This window comes from Eulemur rufifrons, chromosome 28 (assembly GCF_041146395.1).
Source record: "Eulemur rufifrons isolate Redbay chromosome 28, OSU_ERuf_1, whole genome shotgun sequence".
NCBI classification, from domain to species: domain Eukaryota; kingdom Metazoa; phylum Chordata; class Mammalia; order Primates; family Lemuridae; genus Eulemur; species Eulemur rufifrons.
In genome coordinates this window covers 7,716,276-7,736,116 of record NC_091010.1, presented here as the reverse complement: position 1 = coordinate 7,736,116, position 19,841 = coordinate 7,716,276, and the positions used below count along the sequence as shown (strand labels likewise).

Sequence of the window (19,841 nt, the reverse complement as noted above, 5' to 3'; positions counted from 1 at the left end):
TTCCCAGCCTCCAGGACTGTAAGAAATAAATTCTTTTTCTTTATAAATTACCCAGTCTCAGATATTCAGCTATGGCAACAGAAAATGGAGTGAGACACCACATGACCTGGAAATTCCTCTCCTAGGAATATACCCAAAAGAACTGAGTTTGTACACAGATGTGCAGAGCGACATTATTTAAAATAGCCAAAAAGTGAAAACAACTCAAATGTTCATCAGCTGATAAATGAATAAGCAAAAATATGGTATATGCATACATTAGAATATTATTCAGCCACAAAAAGGAATGAAGGAATGATATATGCTACTTCATGGATGGACCTTGAAGACTTGCTAAATGAAAGAAGTCAGACACAAAAAGCCACATACTGTATGATTCTATTTATATGAAATGTCTATAAATAAGCAAATCCATAGGGACAGAAATTAGACTAGTGGTTTCCAGGGGTGTAATGGAGGGAGGAGTAGCAGCCATTGGTTCCAGAGTTTTGTTGTGAAGTGATCAAAATGTTCTAATTAGATACTGGTGATGGATGCCCAACTTTGTGAGCGTACTAAAAACTGGTGAATTGGGCCGGGCGCGGTGGCTCACGCCTGTAATCCTAGCACTCTGGGAGGCCGAGGTGGGCGGATCAGTTGAGCTCAGGAGTTCGAGACCAGCCTGAGCAAGAGCGAAACCCCATCTCTACTAAAAATAGAAAGAAATTATATGGACAGCTAAAAATATATAGAGAAAAAATTAGCCGGGCATGGTGGTGCATGCCTGTAGTCCCAGCTACTCGGGAGGCTGAGACAGGAGGATCCTTTGAGCCCAGGAGTTTGAGGTTGCTGTGAGCTAGGCTGACGCTACAGCACTCACTCTAGCCTGGGCAACAGAGTGAGACTCTGTCTCAAAAAAAAAAAACAAAAAAAAAAACTGGTGAATTGTACACTTTAAAGAACAACTTTTATGGTATGTAAGTTACATCTCAATTTTTTTTTAAAGTAGCCTGAAAAGTCTGTTGAAGGAATCTGGCATAAGGTTAAGACATGCTGAGAGCCAGAGGGTTGGCCGGCAGAAGACACCTCTCATTTCTGTTCTCCCTGTGTGGCCCTAGTTCCAAGTGTCTCTAAAGTGTACATTGCAAGTGCCTCCTCCTGGCTCTCACTCCTAAATCCTGCTAGAATGGTGTCACTCACCTTCAGAAGTCCCCCACTGTCCACCTATCTTAATCATGCCTTTTTATTTTCTGCAGTTTCTGATTTTTTGACATCTGAGGGCTTGCTGATCCAGGAGAGACTGCCCCATCCAGAGCTAGCCAATTCTCAGTGACAGGAAAGGACTTCCCTGCAAGTGCACCTTTATACGCAAACCATCCAATCCAAAGCCCACGTCCCCCAACCACCTCCTGTATCAGTCTCTTTCACTCCAGGCCAGTATCTGTCTGCCCTAATCGCCCCAGAGCCAGAGGCTACAAACCTAGAACCAACCCCTACACTCCAGAGCCCACTAAAATTATTCAAGCCAGACAATCCCAAGCCTGCCTCTCCTGCCTCGCCTTACCTTTCCCAAGGAAACCATAATAAAGGCTCTTGCCCACATTTTCCCCCCAACTCTCTGCCTTCTGACCAACCCTGGTGATTGCCCGCATGGCCCTGCATGGCATACCCCGCCTTCTATCTCCGGGGATGGTGAGTAAAAGCTTCTTCCTTCATCAGAATCATTTCTGGGCCTGCATGTCTTACCACACCTGATTCAAACAAATCCCAGGTGCACAGTAAAACAGCACCCTCCAAACCCGGTTCCACCTTCCCCTTCCCACCTAACTTCTCTCCACCCCTGCCACTCTCCAAGTTTTCGCCACCCCGTACTTCCTAGGCAGGCCACATTCCTTTGTCACCATGTCTTTTCACATGCTGGAGCCTCCACTTGGAGTGCCCTGCCCAGCCTCTGTGACTCACTTATTCCTGTGCCACCACCAAGACTCACTTCAGGACACCTCCTCTGGAAGCCCACCAGGATGGCCACTCTGGGCTGCAACGGCATGTGCTGCATCCTCGCTCACAGCCCTTAGCCTGTGTGTCTACCTGCTGCTGTCATCAGTGACTTCTTCCAAGATAAGGGCCACGATTCCTCATCTCTGGATCTCCAGGGCTTAGCACAGAACCAGGAAATTATTGGCTACTCAGTAAATGTAGGATTTTAGTTTTTAATATAAGAAGTCTCCCACCCCTCTGCCCAATGGGCAGGAAAGCTCCTCGAGGGTAGAGCCCTTACCCTCTGGGTCCTTAGCAGGGCCATGCACATGGTTGGCCCCAGGTAAAGGTGCATGGGGTGCATGAGAGCACTAAACTACTGAGCACGCAAATTAGCGTGGGGGGGTGGGGCCAGCTCTACTCACGCTGCTCTTCCCACTCGCGCTCCTCCTTCTCGCTGGCTTGGCAGTGCAGCTGGGCCTGCTTCAGGGTCCAGTAGAGCTCCTTCGCCCTCTGCTCTTCCTGGAGGCGAATCTGCTCTTCGCCTCGCTTCCTCTCCTCTTCCTCTTTCCTCTAAAATGTCATGGGGACAGATTATTAGGTGACCGACTTCAGAGAGAGGATAAGTGCCTCTGGTTTTCTGCAGGAGGTTGGGCTGAGCAGGCAGCGGTGGCCCCTCCAGCCTCAGTGTCTGCACGTGTGAAGTGGCTGTGGTTCCACCTGGGCGACGTGGCTGTGGAGCAATGTGTAAGCGCTGCAGCGAGCTGCAAAGATAAGAGAGCTCTGGGCCACTCCTGGGCTTCCATTCTGCAGGTGGAGGGAGGGAAGGAACTGGGAAGGATGCCTGGTCATCCCGGAGGCCAACTGAGCAGGATACGATCAAGTCTTAACCTTAAGTCTAGATAAGATATCTTAAAGAGATAGTAGGTTTGGGACCCTAAATCTCCCACTCTGACCCACTTTTAAGCTCCAAAAAAAGTGTGTGTGCATGTATGTGTGTGTCTGTGTGCACACATGTGCATGTGTGTATTTTCTTCTACCTGTGTTTACATCCAAGTAACATGTACATGGTGCACATACCTTATGAGCCAAGGCTTCAAACGAAAATCAGCAGTTCTCTGAATCACTTCACCCCAGCGCAACCAACCAAGCCTACGCCAGTGCCCGGAGCCACCATTTTCAACTATGTTAGCTGTTCCTTCAAGTGGCTACATCCATATTTCTGATTAACGCTGCTAATTCTTAACTTACCAATTCTAGACATTAAATTCTGCCTTTCTTTCTTCGTGCATGCACTTTGTGTTTCGCATGTATCCTTCCCACAGAGGTGAACACCTGTACCTTCCCTCTCCTCAGCCTTGCAATAAAACTGCATCACAATTTGTGGCTAAATCAATAATCAGCATATAGTTCACGACAAAGTCAAATAGGGTGCTATTTTCACCAATTTCAAGACGTACACTGTTAAACTTCTTACCATCTCTGAAATGTGGGTGTGTCTTACAACGCACAGCTTGCCTTTTTAATAGGCAACAGGTTTTCTTTGTAAAATAATGTTTTTACAATCAATGGCATCTTACAGTCAGTCCAATTTGATCATATGACAGATTTTTCTTTCCAATAATTTCTTCTGTTTTTTCCCCAGGTTAATAATTATTTTATCTTGAAGCTGAATATTGGATTTTCCCAAACTTCTCTCAGCTGTAGTAAATTTTTTCTGTGTTTAACCAAGTGATTTTTTTCTTATAACAGATGATACAATATTTATCTTTTTCCAAGGGATACCCCTGCCCCAGGTGACATCTTTCCTTCCTCTCCAACCTGAGCTGATTGCTACCTACAGCTCTTATGCGTCCACCCTACCAAGCCCCGCCGCCAGCCTTCCTTGAGTCGGGGCCCCTGCTTCTGTCTTGGCCGTGCCCTCATTTTGCAGTGACATATCTTACAGTGCTTCTCAGGTAAGGATGCACAGAGACACTTTCTGAGTCTTCACTTGTCTAAAAATACCTATATGCTACTTTCACATGTAATTATTAATGTAGCTGAGCATAGAATTTGATGAAAAATCATTCTCCTGCAGAATCGTGAAGACTTCCTTGTCTTCTAGCATCCAACATTGCCACTCTCCTTCTCATCCTTCTGCATAAGTCTTTCATTTTCCGCCCTGGAAGCCTTTAGGGTCCCTTTAACACTGATGTTCTGAACATTTTTAAAGGATGGGCCTTGGAGGGCGTTTCCTTTCATTGATCGTGTTGGACACTCCAGGGTATTTCAATCCGGAGTCTCTTGTCCTTCCAGTCTAATACATCTTTGCTTAGGATTTCTTGATAATTTCTTCTCCTCTCATTTCTCATTTTTCTTTATAGAATTCCGATTTGTTAAATGCTGATCTTCTCGAGGTGATCCCTTAACAGCCTTGCCGTTTCTCTCTTGCTTTCCAACATTTGTCTTCTTCGCTCTGCTTCCTGGTTGATTTCACTGACTTTATCTTCCAAACCTGCTGAATTTTTTATTTCAGCCATTGCATTTGCAGTTTCCAAGCTTTCTTATTCTTTGGCTGTCCCTGACTCTTCATTGTATCTTATACTTGTTTTACGAATGCAATAAATTCTCTCTCTCAGGATTTTAGAGCTTTTTCTTCCCCCGTGATTGCATGGTTTTAAGTTTGTTTGATTTGGTGCTTGTCGTTTGTGTGGAAGGTTTTCCTCAGACTGTATTCAAGAGAGAAAAGTACACATCTGAACAGGAGGCTCGGAGAGTGTGCTCCGGGCTTCACTGAGAGGTGGGCGTCACTCAAGGGCAATCGTCTGAGAAACCAGCCATTTCACTGGGGGACCCTCAGGTGTCAGCCTCTAGAGGTCCTTGCTGTGAGCTTATTCTGTGCCTGCTCCTCCATCCCTCCTGAGTGATGTCTGAGCACAGACATTCCAGGAGTCGGTGGGGAGACTGCCCGAGCAAGCAGGGTCCCTGGCCTGGGCCATACTTCATGGGAACACATGTTGTAAAGTGCCTTCTTTGTAAATTTCCTCCTCAAGTTCCCCCTGAGGACTGGCCAGAAATAGTCCCCCCAGGACGGTAGGGGCAGGCAGTGCTGTCCAGGTAAGGTCCCCCATGCCCAGACCACGTCCTGTGTGAGCCCTGGCCCCCCTCTCTTCCCTTCAGGGTGCTCCCTGGCCTTCGCCTCCATGCCAGGGGTGGACCAGATGCCCCAAGGAACCCCAGGATTCATATTTACAGAGTCATCCTGGAGCCCAGTGGGTGGACCCCGGTCCCAAGAGGGTGGCCTGGCAGGCAGATGATTCCTGCTGGCCAGAACAGCATTTTTATCACAGGATCACATGAGATCAGGTCATCAGAATAGTGCTAACAGGCTGATTTTATGTGGCTCAAATTTTCAATATAGACAAAGGCCCCACCAAAAAAAAAAAACGTTTGCCAGCCCCGTGCACCGAGGGGCAGCCCTGGCTGCAGGTCCCACCATTCAGAGTTCAGACTTTTACTTGATCCCCGTTTCCCACCTGCCCCTCTCCTGCCTTCTCTCCTCTGCTGATACGCTGAGCCCTGAACCTTTTCCCTTCAACTTCCCATCTCCTTCTGGTCAGAGGGAGGGACAGAATAGTCTGGAAGAAGTGGGGGGAAAGGGAGACATTCGGGCCCAGCCACTCCCACCTTCTCAGCCCCAACCCCGGTGGTACCCGGTGCCCCCAAGTCCTAGGCTTTGGGGGGTTCTGGGCTGAGCTGCCTCACTGCGCCCAGCTGCTCCTGTAACAGAGTAGCATCCCCTCCTCCCACAGATATGGAAGGGAGAACTGAGAGTGGGGAATATGTACCAGAAGGAAAGGCCTGAAGAAAAAATATATTTTCTGTCTCTTTAAAACTCTCCCCCCCCTCCCCCACCTTTTTGGGAACTGAAGCCTGGCCTGCATCCTTGAGACAGGTTAAAACCTTTGTTAAAAGAGATAACTCAGCCATGCCAGGTGGCACCAGCCCCCCAGGTGGGCGGCTGGCAGAGTTCACAGGCTTTGTCTTTGGCAGAGGTGGGACCATTAGAATAGTTACCCACAGTAGCCTAGAACTGAGGGACCCTCCCTTTAAAAGCTCTGTGTTTCTGCTTATGTTCAGGAAATGTGGATTTTGAGACAAGAAGGTCTCCCATTTTTCTTCCTTTGCTGGCAAAGTAATAAAAATTCTCTTTCCTCCTCCCCAAAATGCTTGTTCTCATTCTTCTGATGCAGCCTCAAGGACAAGTGCCGGGTTTTTGGAGACACTCCCTGCAGGCCCCCGCTGGACCCTCACCACGCTCCCTGTGTCTTCCAGCTTCCAAACACCTCTGAACATCACCTCTTCTCCCCTCCGCTCTCGTCTTCCCGTCCTTACGGTTTACAACTTTTTCAGTCCTTTGATACTATTTTAATGGATCAACAGGGGGAAAGGGGAGATAACTGTAAATTTTTAATCCCTCACTTTAAAGATGACAAGATTTTTGTTGCTTCTGACATGGCTTAATGGAGAACTTTTCTCTAATCTGATGATCAACTTTTTAATCTTTTAAAAGGCAGACAAAATTCCAACTTCCTTATGACCTACTCTCTAAGAGTTGGGAATTAAGGGCTAAAGAAGTTAAGTGGCTTCTTCTAATTGTTCAACAATTACTTATGCTCTCAGAGCTTGCCTCCCAGTTGGGGAAAACACTTGAGCAAATAAATTAGAAATCAAGAAATATCACAAAATTATAAATAGTATGCAAAGAATTAAAACAGTGTAAGTCACAGAGTCTAGGAGGCTCCTTTAGGCTGTGTGACCAGAAGCCCTCTCGGAAGGCATGATGTAATCTGAGACCAGAACAATAAGCAGGAGGCAGCCCAGTGACAATCAGGGACAGCAAATTGCCAGGCAGAGGGGACGACCAGGGCAAAGTCCCCAGCGTTGCAAAACATGTGGGCATTTTTGAGTATGGAATTATCCACTGCAGCTGGAGTGAAAAAAAGTCAAAATGTTATTTTGGATGAGTGTGAAATGCCACCCTCTGCTATAGGCAGCGGGACGCAAGAGCCTAGGGCTTCAGGCTGAAGATATTGACAGAGAGATCGTCTGCTACGCACGTTGTTGCTCAGCCATGGGACTTAATGATGTCACTGAGAGAAACAGAGTCAATTAAGGGTAAGCAACCAGGGTGTTGGGTCACTCCACCAGTTAGAAGTAGAGAGAAAGAGCTGGAGCCAGAGAAGGGGAGGAAGGCCAAGGGGTAGGATGAAAACCTGGAAGGAGCAAGTCTGGGGGCAGCCAAGAGAAGAAAGTATTTCAAGGAAAAGGGACTGGTAAACTGAGCTGAAGCTGCTGAGACATCACAAACGATAAGGACACAGAAGCCACAAGAGACTTGGCCACAGGATGTGATGGGAGATCGTGACAAAAGCCCTTGTGGAATAGAGAGGTTGGCCACTGTCCAGGCACCTGGGGGAGGGAATGGAGATGGCCCAGATGACCCTTCCAGGACATGGAAATCTCAGGACCACCCCCAACTCCTTATGCTCCTTATGCATAAAGGAAGGTCAAGCCTGGAGGCTGAGTCATGCAACACCCCCTCCCAAGTGAATAAATGTTATTAACATTAGGCATTAGCCAGATCACAGAAAGGTAAAAAGCCTCAGGCACCTACAAGGACTTCCCTACAAATCATCCATAAGGAAATTCCTTGTGGACCTCCCATAAACAAGGACATGCAAATTATAACTTTAGGTCTGCAGGCTAAGTCCAGCTCCTAAAACTAAAGTCTGTTCGATTCCACACTAATGATACTGATTACAAGTTATCTTCCCAGGTGCAGAACGGAGATAAGACAAGATCAATCCTTCTTCCACCTACTCAGGGACATCTACATAATGGATTCTTCCTTCATTCCCTTTTTCTCTTCAGGCATTCACCTTGGAAGTGGAGAAAGGGGGTCACAGGACCCCAGGGAGAGGGAGAGAGCAGGATCCTTTTCTGTGGTCTTGAGCAGAGGAAGACACATCTAGAAGCTGTCTTAGGAGTAAGAAAACAGGAGGAAAAAAATGCAAATTTTATCTGGCCTCATGATCTGTTTTTTTCCTGCAGAAGCACTTTTATATGCATGTAAATTACATTCAAATGGCACCAGCCACAGCAGAATGGTTTTAAAAAACAGGTTTCCATCTGTCTCTATCTTCTATCTTAAAGTTCCCTCTGTAATCCTACACAAAGATTCTGGGATTTTTTTTTTTTTCCCATTTTCTAAAAGGAATTGTCAATGTTACCTTTTCTATGACCTAGAAAATTAGCAGAAGCTGCCTATGTCCACAACACAAGTGGCCCGAAGTGAGCCCACCCACCTCCCTCCAGCACCAGGCTTCTCACCCTGGTTCTTTTCTTTCCTCCAGCCTCCACCTCTCTCCCTCCTCAGCGCAGCCAATCCAAGCACCTCCACCTTCCTGCAAGCCTTTGCCTCCTCCCCAGCTTCTCATGGCAGGAGGGTGCACCATCCCCCCTTCCCTTGGCCCGGGATTCTGACACCTTTGCTCTTTGCTTTCCCTCATCTCAACATCTAATTGATGCCAAGCCCTGTTGATTTCCCCACCGCCTTTTCTCTATGTCCATCCCTTCTCTCCTTCCCCATTGTCACAACTCTGTCCAGACCCTTGTCGTTTCACACCTTGATCATTGCAAAACTCCCACCTGGCCTCCCTGCCCACAAGCTTTCATCACTTGAATCACACCATTGGCACCAGTTATGCTCCTAAAACTTGATCCAATCATGCCCCTCTTTGTATCAAGATCCTGCTCTGCCCACAGAGGACAGTCCACCCCCTTAACATAGCATTTAAGGACTCCACAACCTGCTTTTCCAAGTTTGCATCTGGTTCTGCCCATTGTGGATGGGCTTTTTTTCTCTCCCTCTGGCAGACCATTCATTGTTCTATGTATTTCCTTTCACTTCTCCTGCCTTTGCTCATGCTCAGACTCACAAAGATACTCCTTTGTTCCCCATTATAGGACCTTTGGTGTGGCTGGGGCTTAGGGTTGCCTGTGGAGTTGTCTTTCCCTCTCCTGGCACTGTGTGAGCTTTTTGAGATCAAGGAGTTTATACTTTCTCTCCTTCCCGCCCCAACAAACAACGTCCCCATAGAGTCTCAGAAAGAATGAAAGTATTAAATGAAGGTTGTTGGTAAGTTCCTACATGCAAGACTAGTAGAATGTTAGAATCTTGGTGTTGAAAGACACAATAAAAGTTATCTAACCTAATCTCTTAGATTGTTTAGATGCATAAATCCTTTTGGTAAAGCTGTTTTGGGTTATCTATTGCTGAGTAACAAACTACCAGAAAATTGAATGGCTTAAAACAATAACCGTTTTATTAGCTTATGATTCTATAGGTTGATAATTCAGGCAGGGCTTGGCTGGTTGGCTCTTCCGCTCCACATGGTATCAGCTGAGGTCAATCACTCGGTTGGAGTCATTCACTGGGATGGGCTTGCAGAACCCAGAAGCCTTCACTCATTTTCTGGAGCCTTAGTGTCCCTCCACTTAGCCCCTTCCTCTCTGCATGGTTGCTTGGGATTCCTTCCAGTATGTCAGTCTAGGGTAGTAGGTTTTCTTCTGGGGCAGCTTCCAAGCATGGGGAGCATTGCAAGAGAGGTAAAAGTAGAAGCTGCAAATCTCTTGTAGCCTTTCCGTAAGAGTTACAGGAGTCATTTCTGCTGCATTCTATATGTCAAAGCTCGTCACAAGGCTGGCACAGACTCAAGGGTGGGGAAATAGACCCCCAACTCTCAAAGGAGGAAGGGGCAAAGAATTTGCCACCAGCCACATTTAATTTACCACAGAAACCTTTGGAGACATGTTTCAGCCTATGCTTAACTATTTCCTGTGATGAGGAGCTCAACAAAACAAAAGGCAGATCTAACAAAAAATATCCCAGCTCATAAACCCAGACTATTCAACTCCAGCATCCTTGATCTGATGTTACTGACAGAAACAGCCCTAATGAGCCCCTCCAGGGCCTCTCTGACGTGACTCACATGCCTGAGGCTCCTAGAAATGAAGACATATCAAATCAGGATTACTATTGCTAATAGAGTTTAAACAATCACATTTAGCAAATTAAGTTTTGAACCAAAAAAACAAAACAAAACACTACCCAAATTGTTTGAGTCCCTCAGTAAACCTAGAGCCTGACCAGATGGTCTTACTGGCCCCCGTGAGCCCTGGCACAGAGCATCCCACAGTTTCTCACCCCCTCTGTCACTGAGGTTCTCAAGAAAGCCATCAACCAGCAAATCTCCACTGCAACTTAATCCCTCCACGATCTCCTTGTGAACGGAGCCCCAGGCCCCCAGCTCCATGGAACCGCCCTTCCAGCACCTGGGGCTCAGCCCCTGTCTGGGGAAGAGGGAGGCCAGAAATTAGAACAGGTGACTCTCACTGTTAGAGATACAGAAAAAGAATTGTTTTTCTTCCCCAGCAGACTTAAATAATCACATGCAAAATCCAGCAGTGTAAACTAAATCTCTCTCCACTATGAATTGGATTTGAAAGATTATTATGGAATTATTGTTCAATAGGTGTGCCAGTGATTATTAAACGTCCTCCCTCATGGGAGATGCATACTGAACTACTTAGGGTTTTATTAGGAGTCCACAAACCCAGGTTCCCAGGCCAAATCCGGCCGACGTCTATAGTCCTACTGGAACACGGCCACACCCTTTCATTTCTACACTGTCCATGGCCGCTGTTGTGCCACAGTGGCCGAGTTGAATAGTCATGACAGAGAGTATGGCTCCTGCAGCTGAAAATATTTACTATCTGGACTTTACAGAAAAGAATTTGCTAACCCCTGGTTTAGAGTGTTGTGATGTCTGCAACTTCCTTTCAAATTGTTTAGTAAAACCATAGTGACATCAAAGTATACACATGTGTGTATATAAATATATAAACAGAGACAGAACGCAAATGTGGTAAAATATTAACATTGGTGAATTTAAGTGGAGAATATATGAGTGTTCCTTTCATTTTTCTTTCACTTTTTCTGCATGTTTGAAATTTTTCTAAATAAATAAAAGGTTTCAAGACTAAATATTGCTTCACTTAGTAACTCAAAAGGCTCTCCTAAGAAAATTACTCATGGGAAAGTTAGATAGGACATCAATGACAATACAAATATGTAACTAGCAATTGCAATGGGTCTAAAAATAATGGGGACAATCTCATTCACAATAGCAACGAAAAGTATTAAATGTAAGGTTTAACTAAAAAAGAAATGTGGAGAGTTTAAGGAAAATAAATTTTACCAAGGTCCAAAATAATAGCACATAGGTATATATAAATGATTGAAAATGTTTGGAATTATGTGGCCAGGGCATTTCCAGTGTTAAAAAAAAGTTTAACAAAGACAAAAAGAAGCTCTAAATAACAGGAGAAACATACCACATTCCTGAACAAGAAGATTCAGTGATTCGATGTTGTAAAAATCTCCAGTATCAATGAAAATTACTGTGGCCTTTGTTGTTGGGGGTGGGGAAGACAGTGACAAAATAATTCAAAAGTTTCCCTGGCAGAAAAAAATGGGTATGATTAGACAGGGACATTTTGTAAATGGAGAGTAATGATAGAGTTCTGTCCTTAACAGCTGTTAAAATTTATTTTAAATCTATAATCATTAAACAATTAGGTCTGGCTCAGGAATAATAAATCAGAGAAGAAAAATCCGCAAAGAGAGACCCAGATGTGAGTAGAAAGTAAGAATCCCATCAAGGCAGCAAGTCCAGTGAGGAGGGAGAGGATAGATTACACAATAAATAATATCAGGACAACTGGCTGACCATTTGGCAGAGAATGAAGTTAGAGCCCTATATCACACTACCCTCCAAAGTGAAGGAAAACTAGATGTAAAGAAATAAAATCGTGAAAGATGTATAAAACAATGCTGATTCTTTTATAAGCTTGTAGCAGCACAGATCTTTCTAAGCATGAAACAAATAATAAAGAAAAATAAGATTGATAGATAGGGCTAATAAAAATGTTAATCTGTACATCTGAAAATGCCAAAACCAAAATTAAGAAAAAACAACACTGAGAAAAATATTTGCAACATAAGTGATTTTAAAAGGTCAGCGTCCTCACCATCTCATTATTACACAGGGAGAAAAGGGTTTTCAAATTTTTTAAATGGGCAAATGACATCGATATACTGACAACTGCAGAACGCTCTGCACATACATAACAGCTCCATCCAAACCCCTGCGCTAAGAGCCTTGGCCAAACTCTAGCCTGGCTTTTAGCAGCATAAGGTCATGTTCCTAGGATGACTCTAGGTCTCTGTTAAAATGTCTGCCTGCAAAAGCTCAGTGTTGCCAGAAAAACTTGCTATTTGTTCTAGCCAGCACCTGACAACAGAACAATAATTCCCTATTCTGGGCCAGAAAGTCTGCATATAGCATCTCCTGGAATCCTCATAAAAACCTCAAGTAGAGTGTTATTATTACCCTAATATTACAACCAAGAAAGTGGAGGCTCAGAGAAGTTCAGCAAGCTTCCCAAGTCACACAGCAGTAAGCAGCAATGTTGGAACTGGATCACAGGCTGTTCTGACCAGAAATCCAGCTCTTTCTGGGCCTCATTTCGGGACCCATGGTTTGGGATATAGAAGGCCTGAGTTCCGATCCTGACTCTATCCCCAACCACTACCATACATGGCCTTGGCAAGCCTCTTTCCCTGTCTGACCCTCAGTTTCCTCATCTGTACCACAAGAAGTGGACTGGCCCAGGTGGTGTGTCAAGTTCCTTCCAGCTCAGACATGCCAGATCTCTGTTCCCATAAAGCACCCAGTACCAACCAATGGCCAACGACAGGTCCACACCAGAGGTCAGCCCCAGGTGGCCGCACCCAGGGCCCCAGGCACTGGCCCACCTTGAATTCCTCGTGGATGCGTTCCTCCAGGACTTTGGCAGCCTTGCGGTCTTCCATCTCCACTTTCCACTTCTCCGCCAGGATCCGGGTTTTCTCATTGGCCAGAGCATCCCGAAACTTCTTGGTGATCTCTGCCTCCTTCTGTCTCCTTCCAAGAGAGCGTCACCAGGTGTAAGCTCGTGTGAAAAACTGAAGGACCACATAGCAACAGAACTTGAGTCTTTCCTTAGTCTATCAGAATGGCAAGTATCGAAAGTCAGCACAACCCAGTGTCGGCAAAAGTGGGGAGAAACGGGCATTCTCGCCTGTGGGAGTGTCCATCAGCAGAACTGTCCTGGAAGCCAGGAAAATAACACCAGGAAATCCCAATTCTCACTCAAGTGTACAAGGATGGATGTAGAAAATGCTTACCAGGGGATTTTTATAACATACAAAATGCTAAGCTACTCGAATGTCTGTCAATAAGGCCAAAAAGTTGAGTTTCTCATGTAACATAATGTCTGTGCCACACAGTAGTCTCAGGTAGCATTGCGGAGCTACAGTAATCAATTTGGCAGTTGGTGGAAAAAGCAGTCTGCAAAGTGTGAGCACTAAATGCTCACTGTGGTTATCCGGCGGTGGGTGTGGGTTGTGCTTTATTTTTTATAGTTTTCAATGTTGTTCACAGGTTTTTACAGTTTTACAACTGAAACACTGTCATTAAAAATTAGGGGGGGGCTGGGCGCGGTGGCTCACGCCTGTAATCCTAGCACTCTGGGAGGCCGAGGCGGGTGGATCGCTCAAGGTCAGGAGTTTGAGACCAGCCTGAGCAAGAGCAAGACCCGTCTCTGCTAAAAATAGAAAGAAATTATCTGGACAACTAAAATATATATAGAAAAAATTAGCCGGGCATGGTGGTGCATGCCTGTAGTCCCAGCTACTCGGGAGGCTGAGGCAGTAGGATCGCTTAAGCCCAGGAGTTTGAGGTTGCTGTGAGCTAGGCTGACGCCACGGCACTCACTCTAGCCAGGGCAACAAAGTGACACTCTGTCTCCAAAAAAAAAAAAAAAAAAATTAGGGGGATTGAGCTTCCAGTCAAGGGTGAGTAAAAAAAATTGGGGGCGAGTGTTGGGGGTCAACATCACATAGATCTCCAAGTTTGGCGAAAAAATGTTAAAAGTTGCATATGGAAGGAGGGCTCCAAACCTCACCAGGGCTCAGATGTCACCCTGTGTGAGAACCGTGGGTAACATGACAAGGAACAAGCTGATGACAAACGTGAATCCAAACTGCAGTATTGTCCCCGTGGCAAAAAGCAAAAGCGTGTCGTATGTGTCGTCTCGGTGAACACAAACTGGATCCATATGGGCAGAGTGTTGTCAGGCCCACGCTACAGATGTGAAAACTGAGGCCCCAGATCAGCCAACTACGAATTGGCAGAGCCAGGATTTGAACCTGATGCAAGACTCTGATGGTCACCTGATCTTAGCAGAGCTCAAAATAGCCAGCCAGCTGACTGGCGCCTCCCTCCCACCCACAACCAATTGTCCTTTACTTGGACCCACCCGCACCCCCAGCACCCCTCACCAGAGCTCCTCGGCCTCCCTCTGTGCCTGCAGCCGCGCCCTCTCTGCAATCAGCTCCTCCGAGATCTCTTCGTAGGGCTTGTCTCCGGGGCCTTCTCCCATGATCCAGACCCAGACCTCGCCGTCTGCTCCCAGGAGCCACTGGATGTGCTTGTCACTCGCTGCCTCACAAGAGAAGGAAGAAGAAACAGGTTTGATTTCCAATCAGTAAGCAATACCTAAGCTGGCCGACGGTACACAACCATCGCATCACTCTACATAATGTTGTCATCTACAAAAAGGATTCCAGAGACACACTGGCCTGAGTGCGGGTCCATGACTCTCTCTCCCTCCCTCTCCCGCCAGGGGGCAGCGCGATGGCCAAGCCAGCCTGCAGGAGCGGGCGTCCAAGGCTGGAAACCGGCGTCTGAGGCCAAGCTCTCCTGAGCTTTTTTTCAGCAGAGAACATCAAGTGACGTTGTAGTACTCCCCAAAGGAAGTAACCTGTGTCACTCCTGGGCTGAGGCTGTTAGGAGTTGGGAGCCCTGTCTGCACTCTCCCCGTCCTGTCCACTGGCTGGAAACAAGGAACTGGAGATGGTGGAGCTGCAAAATGAAGCAGCCTGGGGCCCTGAGTCTCCCTGGCCGACCGCAGACTATAACGTGAGCAAAAAATAAACTCATGTTATATCCAACCTATTGCAATAGATTCCACCGATTACCATGACTAAAATGGAAATCCATCCCAAAAGTGGGGTGCTGCTGAAACAGAAACAAAAACTGCGTGTCACTGCCTTAGCACTTGGGTGGTGAGTGCTGCGTGGCAGCTGGAGGTCCATGTCATGCAGCAGCAAAACATTTGAAATGTCAGACACCGTAACTTAAAAGGAAGACCCCCACGTTTTCTGAACGTGTCATTCTAAGGGAAGAGGTTGGAAAATAGAATGTCAGTAGTGTGTGTTGGATGGTAGTGGCTGTGTTTGGCCAAGTTCTAAGAGAAAGAAATGAGATCAAGAAAGAATTGAGTGCTTTGCAAGTAGATATGAAAGGCAGTAGAAAGACAGAAGCTTGGGAGTTTGTAGGATTGGAAAAACCATCTCATCTTCTTCCAGGATCCAACTGCAGGAGATGGGATTTTTAAAGGTTTTGCATGACAGAGCCCAGAGCCTTTATTCACTCCTAAGGTGAATAAAGTCACCCAGGGCACAAAGCTCCTTGGTGGCCATGAGAATGTGCTTCATCTACCTCCAGTTACAGGGAGCAACACTGACCTAGAGCTGCAGCTCCTGTGCTCTCGCGTGTGCAAGGCCGTGCTTCCCAGAGGCCACTCCCAGCCTTGGACCAAGCTCACCAGGCTCATTCCCGGGAGACACCCGACTCCTTGACGAAAGACTGCACAGCTGCCTAGAACACCTCCTCCCAACCCCCACCCCTCTCCTTCCCCCAAGGTCAGGCTCCCATGGCAGGGTCGAGGCTCTCCCAGCCTCCTCCAGCTCTCTGCCCTTTTTCTCTCACAGGCATTTCCCTTAATAAAACCCTGTGGGTTAATCCCACCCTGGTCCCTGTGCCTCAGAGGAACCAGACTAACACAGGCGCATTAAGAGTGTCATCTCTTGCACTTAGTTTTAGCAACAGCCTCAAGGAAGATGCCCTTCAGGTGAAAGGAGAGGCGCAGAGGTAGAGGCAGAGAAGTAAAGTCAATGTGAGAGACGTGTCTAGAAAGAATCTTGGGTGTTGTTACTGGGATGTGGAAGGTGACAGATCAGAAGCCTCCTAAGTTTTTGAGTCTGGACCAAAAAACCTTTGATTGTTCAAGACTTAGCCCTTGGGCACCCAACTTCGATGACCAGGAGGCAGGTTTCAAAGGCTAGGCTGGTCCAAGGAGGGCATGACCCTCCACACTCACTTCCGACGAGGCCGAGGGGATAATTAACGAGGAAGAGCCCCCTGGAGGCTGGAGTCAGTGTCCACTCAAGGATTCCCTTCACTGCTGGGGCAGCGGGACTTCACACACCTGACCCACAGGACTTCTGGACTGTAATACACTAGAGACTGGGGCACACGCATTCTCCCCTTTTCAAATGCCGGTTTCCACAGCGGGTATTTTGACCCTGCTCCAACTCTACACATAGTGCCTTAAGGGAAGGGGTGTTTAGATGACACGTCTGCTCAGCACATTCAGAACCCCGGAGAACGGACTTGAGCTGGCTGCAGAGACTGGTTGGGACCTGAAGGCGTCCCCTTTAAGGAGGTGGTGAGTGTATTTTATCTGGAGAAGAACGAAATGTATGGATGGGCAGAATGACAATTTATGACAATGGCAACGCCTATGTCCACTTCCCCAGTTCTCTTCCTGAGCCCACAGATGACTACATTCCTCAGCTTCCCTTCAGTTCCGTGGGACTGTATGACAGAATTTAGTCTATGGAATGTCAGGGGAAGTGATTTGTGTCACTTTCTGGCTAAGGCTGTTAGCAGTTGCTGTGCCTTTTCTGTATTTTCTCTCTCGTCCACACAGCTACAAATAAATGACTCCAAGATGGTGGAATTCCAAGAAAAAATCAGCCTGGCCCGAGTCAGTGTTTGAAAACAAGCCACGCAGAAGACCTGCCCAACCCACACCAAACAGTGATGTAGTCAAGCAATAAACCTTCTTTGTATTAATCTACTGAAATTTCAGGGTTATCCATTGAACACGGTGGCATTCATTCCCCAGGTATAGATAGGAAGGTATTGTTATTTTTTTAGTATGTTAAAAGTAATATAGTAATAGAGAAACACAGGTTTAATTATAACTGATAGAAACAGGGGGGCGGAGAGGGGGACAGAGCAAGATGGCCAAATGGAAACCTGCAGCGATTGTCCCTGGGCATGAACACCAAATTCAACAACTATCCACACAAGGAAACACCTTTAGAAGAACGAACAATCAAGTGAGCAATCAAAGTACCTAGTTTTAACATTATATCAAGGAAAGAGACACTAAGAGGATAGAAAAGAGTCTTGCATTGCCTATACCACCCCTCCCCTATCCTCTGGCCGTGCCAGAGTGCTGAGGGGAGAGAGAATCTGTGTGCCCAGGAGAAGGAGAATGAAGTGATTATGGGACTTTGCATTGGAACTCAGGGCTGGCCCATCACAGGGGAACACAGTACAGGGCAGAATTCTGCCAGCACCACGGAGCCTTTAGACCAGCCTGGCCAGAGGGAAATCCACCACCCCAAAACCTAAGTTCCAGCTAACACAACTACTAGCTAAAAAAATCAGCCTGGGTCCTGGAATAAATTTGTAAGGTAGTCAGGCTACAAAGGCTGCAGTCTTGGGCAATTCCTGTGGCTGTGCTGGCCCAGCCCATGGACTTGACCCATTGAGACACCGACAATGGTGGCCAAGCCAGTGCCTGTGTCACCCCTCCCTGAACTCCAGGCAACTCAGCTCAAGGAGAGTCTTCTTCCACCTGGGAAAGGAAAGGGAAGAGTTCAGAGGACTTTGTTTTGCAACTTGGGTACCAGCTCAGCCACAGTAAAGTGAAGTATGAAGCAGACTCCTGAAGCCCCTGATCAAGACTTAGTTCCTGGAAAGCATTTCTAGATCACCCTGGACCAGAAGGAAACACGCTGCCCTGAAGAAAAGGACCCAGTCCTGGCAGCATTCACCACCTGCTGACTAAAGATCCCTTGGGCTTTGAATAAACATCAGAGGTAGCCAGGCAACAGTCACCGTGGGCTTTGGATGAGACTGGGCTGGCTTCAGGTGTGACCTGATGCAGTTCCAGCTACAGTGGCCACAAGGGAGTGTCCACGTCACTCCTCCCCCAATTCCAGCAGCCTAGCACAGAAAGTGAGGGAAAAGAGTGAGAGATTTTGCCTGGTAATACAGGAATTTTCCCACATCTTACCCAAGTCCACCAAGGCAGTACCACCAGGAGCCTGCAAGAGTCACAGCATTACTGGGTTTGGGGCACCACCAGTGCTGAGATGGCCGTGGTAACCAAAGACTTAATAGATCACAATACTCAATTCCCTTTGAATATCTAGAAAGCCTTCCTAAAAAGGATGTGTTCAAACAAGCCCAGACAATGAAGATTAAAATAATACCTAACTCCTGAAGGCCCAGACATTGATGAACATCCACAAGCATCAAGAATATACAGGAAAATATGACTTCATCAAACGAACTAAATAAGGTACCAATGACCAATCCTGGAATAGTGGAGACATGTGACCTTTCAGACAAAGAATTCAAAATAGCTGTCCTGAGGAAGTTCAATGAACTTCAAGACAACACAGAGAAGGAATTCAGAAGCCTATCACAGAAATTTAACAAAAAGATTGAAATAATTTTTAAAAATCAAGCAAAAATTCTGCAGCTGAAAAATCCAATTGACAAACTGAAAAAATGCATCAGGCTCTCAATAGCAGAATCAGTCAAGCAGAAGAATTAGTGAGTCGAAGGCAAGTTATTTGAAAATACACAAAAGAGAAAAAAGAAAAAAGAATTTTTAAAAAATGGCGCATGCCTACAAGATCTAAAAAATAGACTCAAAAGGGCAAATCTAAGAGTTATTAGCCTTAAAGAGGAGATAAAGAGAAAGACTTGGGTAGAAAATTTATTCAAAGAAATAATAACAGGGAACTTTCCAAACCTAGAGAAAGATACCAATATTCAGGTACAAGAAGGTCATAGAACCCCAAGCAGATTTAACCCAAACAAGACTACCTCAAGGCATTTAATAATCAAGCCCCTAAATGTCACAGATAAAGAAAAAGTCCTAAGGGAAGCAAGAAAAAAGAAAAAAATAAAGTATAAAGTAGCTCCAATACATCTGGCAGAAGACTTCTCAGTAGAAACCTTACAGGCCAAGAGAGTGGTGATGACATATTTAAAGTGCTGAAGGAAGAAAATCTTAACTCTAGAATATTATATCATGCAAAAATATCCTTCAAAGGTGAAGGAGAAATAATGACTTTCCCAGACAAACAAAAGCTGAGGGATTTCATTAACACCAGATCTGTCCCACAAAAAATGCTAAAAGTAGTTATTCCATATGAAAGGAAAGGATGTTAATGAACAACAAGAAATTATCTAAAGGTATAAACCTCATTGGTAACAATAAGTACACAAATACAGAACACACTGTTGTTGTCATTGCCATATATAGACCACTTATATCTTGAGTAGGGAGACTAAAAGACAAACCTATGAAATATAGTAACTACACTAACTTTTTGAGAGAAAGGATAAAAATATATAACTGGAAATAATAAAAAGTCAAAATGTGGGGAGTGGAGTTCAAGTGTAGAATTTGTTTTATATTTTCCTTTGCTTGTTTGTTTTTAAGCAAAGTTGTCATATGTTTAAAATAATTGGTTATAAACTGTTTTTTGCAACCCTTGGCAACCTCAAATCAAAAAGCCT

The 19,841-nt window shown here is 45.8% G+C and overlaps 1 protein-coding gene across 1 annotated transcript in view; it reads right to left on the bottom strand.

Moving 5' to 3' along the window:
- The window catches only part of SH2D4B (SH2 domain containing 4B), a 72,948-nt gene that overhangs the window by 32,990 nt on the left and 20,117 nt on the right, over window positions 1–19,841 (bottom strand). The window contains exons 2-4 of the mRNA XM_069460848.1: window positions 14,447–14,610; window positions 12,881–13,028; window positions 2,382–2,529 (exon numbers count right to left, since the gene is read on the bottom strand). Of these exons, the coding sequence (XP_069316949.1) occupies window positions 2,382–2,529; window positions 12,881–13,028; window positions 14,447–14,610 (460 nt within the window). The remainder of the gene's footprint in view (window positions 1–2,381; window positions 2,530–12,880; window positions 13,029–14,446; window positions 14,611–19,841) is intronic.